The sequence below is a fragment of the Callorhinus ursinus genome, unplaced genomic scaffold (assembly GCF_003265705.2).
Source record: "Callorhinus ursinus isolate GAN/ISIS: 27379988/994484 unplaced genomic scaffold, GSC_fseal_2.0 scaffold10, whole genome shotgun sequence".
Lineage (NCBI taxonomy): Eukaryota > Metazoa > Chordata > Mammalia > Carnivora > Otariidae > Callorhinus > Callorhinus ursinus.
The window spans coordinates 36506279-36518526 of record NW_027397072.1 but is presented as its reverse complement, the minus strand read 5'-3'; the positions used below and the strand labels follow the sequence as shown (position 1 = coordinate 36518526).

Here is a 12248-nt window from a genome sequence, read left to right as displayed (position 1 = left end):
ACATTACCAATTTGTATCCAATAATATAAAAATATTATAATACATTATGACCAAGGATTTAAAAGAATGCAAATCAGCCTCACATTTGAAAAGTAATCAATGTAACTCATTTCATTAATAGAATGAAGAAATCTCACACGATCAGCTAAATAGAGGGAAAAATTAAGTCAAAATCCAACATCCATGATAAAAATATTCAGCCAACTAGGAGTAGAAGGGAACTTCCTCGGCCTATTAAAAGGCACCCACAGGGCACCTGAGTGGCTCAATCGTTAAGCATCTGCCTTCGGCTCAGGTCATGATCCCAGAGTCCTGGGATCGAGCCCCGCGTCAGGTTCCCTGGACCACAGGGAGCCTGCTTCTCCCTCTCCCACTCCCCCTGCTTGTGTTCCCTCTCTCGCTGTGTCTCTCTCTGTCAAAAAATAAATAAAAAATCTTTAAAAAAAAAGGCACCCACAAAAATCCTGCAGTGAATTTTCACACTTAATGAGGATATACTGAATGCTTATCCTCTAAAATCTGGAACAAAATAAGGATGTTCACTCTCACCATCGCTATTCAATATTGTAACGGAGGTCTTAGTCCAACAAGACAAAAAAAAGAATTTTTAAAAAGCATAAATATTGGCAAGGAAGAAGTAAAACTCTCTTCATATACATGTGATGTGATTATATAGAGAGAAAATATACTAGATCTAATAAGTGAATTTATGAGAATATAGGAGGTCAATATAAAAGATTCAATTACATTTCTATATGACGTTAAGAAACAATTGGTAATTAAATTTTAAAAAGCAATTCCATTTGAATAAATTTAGTAAAAAATGTGAAAGATCCCTACACTGTAAACTATAAAATATGTGAAGAAAAATTAAATTCCTGTATAAATAGAGAGATAAACCACCTTCCTGGATTTGAAAGACCCAGCACTGCCAAATTGCTTAATAGATTCCATGCAATCACAAATACAATCAGGCTTTTTGTTTAAAAAAAACAAACAAACCTGATAAGCAGGTCCAAAATTTTATATGGAAATGCAAAGTGCCCAGACAAGTTAAAACAGCCAAGACAATTTTGAATAAGAGCAGACTTGATGACTCATACAACCTGATTTTTTGGTAACAGTTTTGAGATACTTAAAATATCTCAGTTTATCGAGTAACCAGAACTCTCATGCATTGCTCAAATGAGTATAAAATGGTACTACCTCTCTGAAAAATGGCAGTTTCTATAAAGTTAGACATACACACACACCCAGTTACCCAGCAAGTCCTCTCTAGGTATTTACCCTAAGAAAAATGACAGACTTGTACAAGAATATTCACTGTGTCTTTTTCACTGCAGCTAAAAGACCAGACACAACCCAAATGTTCAGCCCTGGGAGAATGGATTAAAAAATTGTGGTTAATTCAGTGTTACTACTCAGCACTAAAAATTAACAAAGTATCAACGACATTGAGGAACATTAAGACATTATGTTGAATGAAATGAAGTGGACAAAAAATACATACTGTGTGTTCCCATTTACATGAAGTTTAAGAATTGACCAAAGTAAGCTATGGGGCTAGAACTCACAAAGGTAGTTGTCCCTGCTGTGGCGGTGAGGTGAAGGCCAACTGCAAAGATGGAAATGTTTTATATTTGGTTTGAGTGTTCGTTACACAAGGGTATATGCTTGTCATTGAACTATACCCTAAAATCTGTACATTTTACCATATGCTAATTCAATCTCAAAAAGCATTCAAAAATATTTTAAGTAAGAGGTTGGATATGAGTGATTCACATTTTCTTCTGGGTGGCTTAGATAGATTGATCTTTGTGTTACCTGAAGCTCAGTCTGCAGGATTTGCTGTTTGAGAACCCTGGAATCCCAGGCTTGAGTGCAGAGGTGCGCCCAACCAAGCCCCTCCCAGCCAGGCCAGCGTAGCCAGGCAGCCCCACAAGCCAGCAGCACACCAGACTGGCAGGGCCTCCCTGATTACCTTCCTTATATCAACCCTGACACCAGCTTAGCCATCGGTGCAGTAAATTTCAGACATATGCCAATTCTAAATTACTCAGAAATTAATACCCTATGAAGCAGGATTGCATAGGCAGGAAAGAACACAGGATAAGCGTCCAAAGTTTGGAGTTATATTCCCAGTGCATCTATTCCCAGGCCCTGTGATCTTAGGCAAATCCCCAATTTTCTGATCGTTAGAAGATGGGATGACACACAACTGCCCAGGCAACTTCCCCAGGCTTTGAGGAAGAATAGCTGAGAGGCATAGATGAAACCTGCTATAAAATGCAAAGCTCCATGTGAATTTATAGTACTATTGCCGCTATTTTATTCAATAGCCTGACTCCTACCTCCCTCCCTACACATGCATACACTGTGACCTATTTTTGAAAACTTTAAATTAAAACCTTTGTCAGGGATGCCTGGGTGGCTCAGTCGTTAAGCGTCTGCCTTCGGATCAGGTCATGATCTCAGTGTCCTGGGATCGAGCCCCGCATCGGGCTCCCTGCTCAGCGGGAAGCCTGCTTCTCCCTCTCCCACTCCCCCTGCTTATGTTCCCTCTCTCGCTTTGTCTCTCTCTGTCAAATAAATAAAATCTTTAAAACCTTTGTCAGAGGTAGAGAAATTTTAACAGCCAAGTCTGTTTCTTTCAGAAACTGTGGAGAAATCCTGGTTCAAGGCTTCTCAAATTCTCTGTGGGTCCCATCTACCTGGATATAGATTCGGACATCACTTTTAACCTGAGCATCAGATTTTTTTAAAATTTTATTTATTTATTTATTTGAGAGAAAGAGAGCACATGAAAGGGGGGAGGGTCAGAGGGAGAAACAGACTCCCTGCTGAGGAGGGAGCCCGCTGTGCGGGACTTGATCCCGGGACTCCAGGATCATGACCTGAGCCGAAGGCAGTCGCTTAACCAACTGAGCCACCCAGGCACCCCATGAGCATCAGATTTTAACTACAGACCCTTTCCTGCTCCCAGTTCGAAGACAAAGCCCCTGCCTGCTTCTCTCCTCGCTCCTTATTAATGCCAAGCAGGACCTCACATTCCTCTTTAGAAAGCAAACCCTGAGAGCCAACTCACCTGCTGGCAAAGGTCAAGGCCAAAGCTGTGGCCAGGTGAGGCATCAGCCGAAGGGTCTGTGTTTGGTGCTCAATGATCTTGACTTCTTCCTTGGCTTTAGGCCCAAACTGCCTCCGGCTAGAGAGAATTAAGCAGACACAATTTTTACCAAAATTCAATAGGCAACTTCGTTTCCTGAGTTAAACATGTCAAGCAGCCATTTGCCTTTCAAATGCTTCAGGATACAGAATGCCTGAGTCTCCTAAAATGTGGTTAAGATAATTAGATATCAAAAGTTTCTTAGGACAGTCCAACAAAAAGCTTTTCAGCTCTTCTGGAAATTAATCTTCCCACCATGGAATATTTTTAAAGCAGCCTATCTATTTAATTAACACACAGAGTAATTTTTACTCCTTAACATTTACATGGCATTTTATGTTCCAAGTGCCCCATGATCATTAATTATTCAGCTTTTAAGTTTGTGACATAATTAATAGGACAGGAGCAATATCCTAGGACATATTTCAAAAGGACATTCTCAACAAGGAGGCAACGCTAACCCCGGTGTTCCTGTCAGATTCACAGGCAGGTCATTACTTTCAGCCCACCTAAATCCCCCCTGCAGTTCCGCACAGAAAGGTGTTCACATCCTGCCTTAAATCCTGTGCTTTAGGAACAGCGGCTGCATTTCGCTCTGAGGCAATGGTACCGGGGCGAATGGAGGCCTTCCTCAGAGCGGTTCATGAAGTGGCTGGGATTATCCCCACAGGCAACACCCATGGACTAATCTCCCGGAGTCCCTTGGCAGCAGACTGCAAAGGGCCGGGCCTGTCGAAAGTCACCCCCTCCCCAACCCTGTGAGGCTCCACAGTGCTGGGCTTGGCAGCCTCCTATCTTTGAACGTCTCTGACCTTCATACTGATTTTTGAAAGAAGGTCTCACACACACATGCCTGCAAACACACACACACACACAAGTGCATGCACATACGGGTACACACGGTACTCTGTTATCCAACAGGCAGAGCAGGCTCGTGCTCCAGGCACCAGTGAAGTGAGGACATCTATCTATCCCTCACAAGGAGAGATGGGAAACAGCAATGCTTAAGAATGTTTATATTTGATAGACTTTCTTAAACATAACTTGATGCCTTAATATTGTCTTTATTTGTTCTTAAAAGAAGGACACCGTGATCTTCTTAGTGCATACAATGTCTAGAATTCATAGTCCCTGTTGTGTGGGTGGGAGGGGGTGAAGACACGCATGACCAGAGGCACACCCACGGGCGGCTGCTTTCGAGCTTTGTGAGCACAGGCTTGTCGTCTATGCGCACAGACTTCCCCAGGCACAGTCTAACCACCCCGCAGTTGGTTGTTCCAAGTGCCCCGTGATCATTAATTATTCAGTTTTTAAGTCTGTGACATAATTAATAGGACGGGAGCAATATCCCAGGACATATTTCAAAAGGACATTCTCAACAAGGAGGCAACGCTAACCCTGGTGCTCCTGTCGGATTCACAGGCAGGTCATTGCTTTCAGCCCACCTAAATCCCCCCTGCAGTTCCGCACAGAAAGGTGTCCACATCCTGCCTGAGGATCGCTCCCCAGCTTGGCCCTCGGTCCGTCCCAGCGTTCTCCAACGCCAGTGAGGCACGGCGCCCAATGAGGCCCGACAGCCTGTAGGGAAACCTCTCAGCTTCTGCTGCAGCATGCGAAACCAGTGAGAAAACACAGATCCAACAATGGCATCATCCCGACATCAGGTCATTTAAAATTCCATTTGTCAGCACTCTCTTAACTTCTATTTGTGAATGTTATGATTACCCTGTAGCTTTCTCTATGCTCGCTGTGGCTAAAATTTTGTGTACTGAAGGGGTTCACTGCCACACGAGACTCACTCCTCTGGGAGACATATACACACCTGCTCTGTGTCAGCACCCGTTTAGGCTCTGGGTGCCCACCAGGGTCAAGGAGGCCAAGGCCCAGCTATTGAGCTCACAGCCCTGGACAGAGAGAGAACTAGACCAGGTGACATGGCAGGAAAGCCCTGCATGTACCGCCCCCACTCACCCCACTCTGTCAATCACCAGTATTTCCTAATGTGCTCCTAGAAGGAACTTCACCCACACAGCACCAGCTATGGCCTCACCATACCTGGTCACAACACCTTTTAGTTTTGGTTTTGCTATAAAGTAATTACAATAGCAATACTGCTTTAGACAGCATCCCATCAAATTTTCTGTTTTTATGTGTGAAGTGTTTTGCCTTGGCCCCATACACAGCATGAATGAATGAATGAATGAATTTTCCCAATGAGGAAATGTAGATGAAGCACAACAGAGTGGCTCACTTAAGACCTCAGGGAAAGTCTTCGGATGCCAGATCTGACCCCTGACCTGGTGTGCCTCAGTTTCCCAATTCAGGCACACCTTCTAACTGTCCCATTTCCTTTTTGACCCTCACGGTTCAATTAGGATGACAGGTGCAGAGCAGAAAGAGGCCACCAGGAGTCCATGTGGCAGGGCTCAGGCCTTTTCTTGTGCTGTTAGGGAGGAAGGAGTTTCGCTAGTGAGTTGCTGCAGACTTATCAGGCAATTTCACAAAACTCGGGAGATTACACAAGACTCTGAATTTCCAGCTTTTCTTGAAAACTAGGAAGATCAGGGTGCCTGGGTGGCTCAGTTGGTTAAGCGACTGCCTTCGGCTCAGGTCATGATCCTGGAGTCCCGGGATCGAGTCCCACATTGTGCTCCCTGCTCGGCGGGGAGTCTGCTTCTCCCTCTGACCCTCTTCCCTCTCGTGCTCTCTATCTCTCATTCTCTCTCTCTCGAATAAATAAATAAAATCTTAAAAAAAAAAAAGAAAACTAGGAAGATCTGACAATTCTGGACCCCATTCCCATGATCTGATCTGCTGGAGCTCAGAAGCTGCTGACTCCTCCGTTTGGGGCATGGCTGTTCCCCAGGGTCCCCAGAGCCCTTTCTGCTTGCTGACATTACCTGCAGGCCTGGGAGGCACTGAGTCTTCAACCCCTGCCACAGGGGATTTCTTTTTTTCATCCACAATAAATTTACATCAGCATCCTAACCTGTTAATTAAGTTCTGGGATTATGATATACGGCCAGGTATAGGCATTCTCTATGAGTCTATGAATTCATCAACAGAACTAGAGAGCAAAAACAGAACAGCTCTGGCCAGCTCATACAGCATGAAATCCAAATGCTTCAGCTTGGCATTCAAGAGCCTACTTTGGCCTTACTTGAGTGCCCCAACTGTTTTTCCTGCTAAGCCCCTTCAGACACTTCCCGTCCCGGGCCTCTGTCCAGGCAAGGCACTCAGCCAACCTCACTTGGCTGCCACACATCATATGTTTGGTGGCTTAGCCAAATGTCCTCTCCTCCCATTGACACTTTCTCCCATTCGTGACATGCCCCTTCAAAAACCAAACCAAACCAATCAAAGCAGGAAGCAACTTCTCAGAATGCCCTGAGCATTCCACCTGTTATTCCTCCCCCATGGGAGTACTTCTACCTTTCATGCTGGTGTCATGTGCAACCTGTATTGACCACATGTTTTGATGCGTTGCTTCTGGAGCCTTCTTTACTGACCCTTGAGGGACTGGCCCTCCCAAGGCTAGCCAATGCCTACAGAGAGCAAAGGACTACTCTGCCCATCCATCTTTCACATGCAAACTCACCAATCCAGAGCCCACATCCCCAACCACCTTTTATCTTTTACTCTGGGCCATTATCCCCCAGGACTAGGTACCAGACAACAAGGGACAGCCCTTATGCTTCAGAACCTTCTGAAATTATTCAAACTAGCCAATCCTAAACCTGCTTAGCCTGCTTGCCCTTCCTTTCCTATCCTTTCTCACAGAAACCACAATAAAGGCTCTTGTCCATGTTTCCCCCTTGCTCCTGGCTCTTAACCATCCCTGGTGCTTCCCCCTATGGCCTTGCATGGCATAGCACAGCCCCTCCTCTTGGGAACTGTAACAAGCTATCTTTTCAATGGCGGTCATCCCCTGATCTGTTGGCCTCACCATACCTGAACAATATTAAAACCTACTGGGCCAGCCTATTCTGTCTTGATGTGCCCCAGCTTGGCCGGGTGTGTGTACTCAGGAAAGAGAAGTCAAGATGACAGATGGAATGTCCCGCTATCTCCCAGCAGTTCCAACCCAACTTCTCCACCCACCCACCCTTCCATGTCTCCTTTGAATGTTTACTTAGAGATGTCCCAATAAAAGGCCAATGGTCAGACACTGGAGTGCTGAGTGGGAGCGAGCAGGCAGTTAGGACAGGGATGGAAGAAGCAAAAAAGATGAGGGATCCACCTCGTCCTTATGCCCACCAGCCCACCCCACTGCTGGTTTGTTTTGTTGTTTTTTGTTTTTGTTTTTGTTTTTGTGCCAGGAACTAGAAGAAATGAGTGCACAGAAGGCACACAGCACCACCCACCTTACCTCCCTCTCTCTGGCCCAAGACAGTGACAGTCCCCAAAGCTTTGAGCTAAGGTTTCCCTCTGGCTCCTCACCCATCAGATGTGTTCTTTGGCTTCCCTAGGGCAAAGTGATACTAAAGTCTAGTGACCCTTCTCTTGCCCAGAGATGCAGCCAGAGGTCATCCCTGTGACTGCCACTATCAGCCTCCAAACTGGCAGCCTGGCTCCAACAGAGACAGCAGAGAGAGGGGGCCTCAAGTCCCTGTGCTCTGAGAGGGCATGGCCAGTGCAGGTACCCTGCCCTGCTGCTGTGTGGTCACCCTCCTGTTTATGCTCTCAGACGCAGCAATGGCACTGAGGGTTGTGATGGTCCAGGCCCGACTTCCGGTTGCCAGCGTCCTGGCAGACTGCCCTGAACACAGCTCACAGGGCTGTAATCCCTGCAGCTGGCCAGCAATTACTGCCTGCCAGACCTTTTTATTGCTCCAGTTTATGATCTGTATGGGCACAATATTCTTCCTGTCCTTTTCCACCGCTAGGTTACTATTTTTCTTTAAAAGCACATGTAAAGGCTGTATTTTTCTCTGTAATCATAATTTTTATTTCAGTGCCGAAAAAGCCTCAAAGTCACTGAGCTCAAATTTTTCATGCTCTTTAAAAAACAAAAAGTGATGCATGTGCACACAGCAACATCCATGTGAAAATAAAGCCGCAGCTCAGGGAATGCTGTGAATGATGCCATTTAAAATTATAGATTTGAAAAGCTATTTCTGGATTCCAGCAACTCATAAGGAATAGAGGAAACATCTATTTTGGGTTGTTTTATTTCATTCCCACTCAATTTTGAACACGGCTGCTTAAAGCAACATTCATGGAAAGTGACACGGCTATTAATCACCAATGCAGCTACTGCGCGCGCAGCCTCTGGGGGAGGCCATGCTGCCTGCCTTCCCATCTCCCTCTGGTCTCTTCTCCCAAAGGAGGCCAGTGACCTACTAAAAAGATAATTGCTTCACATGTTTCCTGCTCTGCAGCATCATTGCCTCAGTCCACTCTGAATGACATCCAGTCAAATTGGAAGAAGGAGGGGAGATCTGTGGCTGGGCCTCGCCCTTGACCCTGAGACTTCTTGGTAGAAGCTGGTTCACAGGCATCCCTGCTGCCAGAAGGAGGAAGGACAAAACCTTCCTCCTTCACTGTCAAAGTGCTGACCTCTGCAGACAAAAGCTGAGCAAATTCCTGGGCCCAGGCCACACTCCCTGTGGCCACCTTTCCTCATTAATCTCGGCCCCAGACAGGCTTCAAGGGAGCCTGTGAATGCCCCACAGATGGACCACTGCACCCCATTCCCACTGGTCCCCAACAGAGACCCTCCAACCACTCAGAGAGCCCACAGCCCATCAATCCCTGTTTTTCCCCTTCTCTGAGATGCTCCTGGACATAGAAACCCACAGAGAAACTATGTTACAAAGCAGGATTTTTTTTAAATTTTATTGTTTTGTTAATCACCATACATTACATCATTAGTTCTTGATGTAGTGTTCCATGATTCATTGTTTGTGCATAACACGCAGTGCTCCACACAGAATGTGCCCTCTTTGATACCCATCACCAGGCTAACCCATCCCCCCACCCTCCTCCCCTCTAGAACCCTCAGTTTGTTTTTCAGAGTCCATTGTCTCTCATGGTTCGTCTCCCCCTCTGACTTACTCCCCTTCATTCTTCCCCTCCTGCTATCTTCTTCTTTTTTTTTTCTTAACATATATTGCATTATTTGCTTCAGAAGTACAGATCTGTGACTCAACAGTCTTGTTCAATTCACAGCGCTCGCCATAGCACATACCCTCCCCGATGTCTATCACCCAGCCACCCCATCTCTCCCACCCCCCACCACTCCACCAACCCTCAGTTTGTTTCCTGAGATTAAGAATTCCTCATATCAGTGAGGTCATATGATACATGTCTTTCTCTGATTGACTTATTTCACTCAGCATAACACCCTCCAGTTCCATCCACGTCGTTGCAAATGGCAAGATCTCATTCCTTTTGATGGCCGCATAATATTCCATTGTGTATATATACCACCTCTTCTTTATCCATTCATCTGTCGATGGACATCTTGGCTCTTTCCACAGTTTGGCTATTGTGGACATTGCAAAGCAGGATATTTTAATGCCACAGGTTAGACCCAGCAGATTTGGTTCAGCTGTCCAGCCAACATGTAAAAACCTGGTTTCTTATTATCAAGTAATGTCAACAAACACCCTGACACCAAGCCTCCCCACACCCAATCCCAACCAACCCCACCCTGGGGTCAAGCTTGGGATTATGAAAGGGGCCTGGCTGCACATAACTCTTGTTATTTTTTTTTTAAACTGAGCATTTAGTTTGTCCTTGGGTTCTGACAAAGCAATCCTGCATTAAAACATCAGGCTCTTTTTTTTTCTTTCTCGAAGGTTAACCAAATCAAAACTCCAGGAATATAAAGTCCTTCCCCAACAGAAAACCTGTGGGTCTAAAGTCATGGCCTGTGCCAAGCAGGGACTAACATTCGGCTACCCAGACTGCAAATACTGTTCACCTTGTAAATTAGCACTGGAAGAGTAGTGCCAAATGGAGCAGGCTGCAGAACCATAAGGGATTAGGATCAGGCCATTCCTCCCACCAGTGGATGGATGACCCCAGTGGAGACACCAGAAACCTTTCAGATAAGAGACAACACAAGGCAGAGTAAACCTGCAGTGTGGTCCCCATTATTTCCATTGAGTGGGCCACTTCTGGCCAACATTATAATCTTGGATTATAACCATTATACCCTGACCATGAAGGTCCAATAGACAGCCAGGCCTGGGTCACTCTGAATCTGAAGATTGGCCCATTCCAGGTTCTTCCGTGAGGGTTCAATGACACAGACAAGAGTGGCTCTGACCGAACACACAGAAGTTCAAACTCCTTCATAATAAACACCAATGAACCTGGCTGCCTCTCACTGAACTTGTTCTTAACCTCTTCTGGTGCCTCATGCTTGCCATCCTGGGACCAAGTCAACATCACATCACCCCAGGCATCACAGGAGGGGAGGCAGGAGATAGTGGTTAAAACCCAGGCTTTGGATCAGACAAACTTGGTTTGCATACAGACTCTGACACCAGCTATGTTAACCTGAGCAAGTTACACAAACTCGTTGAGCCCATAAAATGAGGCTGACAATGATGGTAAGGACTAAGTGAGATATTGCCCACATGTGTTTAGTACCATGCCTGACACATAGGAGGTCTTCAAGGCTTAGCAGGTGTCATCATCACAGTCACTACCATTATCCCAAGAAGGTAATTACCTTCTCCTCTGCTCATCCTTGTTCTAGAAAAGTCATTTTAATATTTCCCCCAAAAAGCATTCTGTTTCCTTTAACCCAAACAAAGCAACAATGTATTCTGCACCCCTAAAACTGTTGTTAAAAAAAAAAGTTATGGGGTGAAAAGTCTCTTCCACCCAACCCTAAAGATAATGAAATTGCTGACAGTAGAGAAAATAAGCTGCTTACTGGTGTGTTAGAAAAATTGTGTGTGTGGGTATATTTGTGTGTGTGTGTGCTTTGGAAAGCATATGAAGCTTTCTAAAAGCACCTGCCACTTTTATGTACCCAAGAACACCAGCCAATTTTCTTCTTCCTGAATTCCAGGGAAGGAAAACAAGCTGGACAAAATAAAACCAGAGAAGCTGGGGTGGGCAGAGCCTTCCAGCACATCAGGTTGCCATAGAAGCAGCAGGTTCTTTCCAGAGTCAATCAGCCTACCCTACAGAGGAATGTGAATGTTATTCAGATGGTTCCCACACAAGGGAAATTAGTTTACTTTTCAGAATAACAGCCTCAGTAATATCTATGAGTGACATGGTGGTTAATGTTAGTCATCAGAACTGTGATTCCTTGAGATTGTTCTTTAAAAAAAAAATCATATCCTAATGAATGCAAAACAAAATTACAATGGTGGGAGATGTGGAGCCATAAATTATAGCTGAGACTGCCTGGGGTGGGCTAATAATTTCACTGTTGAATTATTTTCATATTTTAAAAAATTATATATAGAGAAAGTTTTCCATCATCAGCACCACTGCAGAGATACTGCAGAAGCCTCCAGCACCTCAGCTATTAGACTGAGGAAGCAAAAGGGCCAACCACTTTGGGAGCCAGCCTCCTCTCCACTATATGGCAGGTGCAGGGTATATGTACATCCTGCCTGCCCCAACAGCCATCCAGAGCCTGCTGTCATCCTGCAGAGAGCAAACCAGGCCACCACGTATGTGCAGTGAAAGCTAAGGATTCTTGTATCTATATTCTGAGGAATATTGTTCTATAGTTTCCTTTTATTATATTGTCTTAGTTTGGTTTTAGGATTGGGATATGACTGGTTTCATAAAATGAATTGGAAAGCGTTTCTTCCTCTTCCATTTTCTAGAAGAGTTGTATAGAATTATTATTCATTCTTCTTTAGATGTTTGGTAGGATTCAATAAAATCATCTGGCTCGGAGATTTTTTTTAGGAGTTTTAAAATTACTAATTCAGTTTCCTAAATAATTATAGGGTTATTCAATTTGTCTTAAATATTGGGTAAAATGTGGCATTTCATGTTTTTTTGAAGCATTGATCCCTTTTATCAGTTTCCACATTTATGTTTACAAAGCTGTTCCTAGTATTCCCTTATTACCCTTTTGATGTTTTCAATGTCTATAGTAATA

The 12248-nt window shown here is 44.7% G+C and overlaps 1 protein-coding gene across 8 annotated transcripts in view; it reads right to left on the bottom strand.

Moving 5' to 3' along the window:
- The window catches only part of ACOXL (acyl-CoA oxidase like), a 356238-nt gene that overhangs the window by 178207 nt on the left and 165783 nt on the right, over positions 1 to 12248 (bottom strand). For all 8 annotated transcript variants that reach the window (XM_025868175.2, XM_025868174.2, XM_025868176.2 and 5 more), the window contains one exon: positions 3086 to 3202. In XM_025868175.2, the coding sequence (XP_025723960.1) occupies positions 3086 to 3202 (117 nt within the window). The remainder of the gene's footprint in view (positions 1 to 3085; positions 3203 to 12248) is intronic.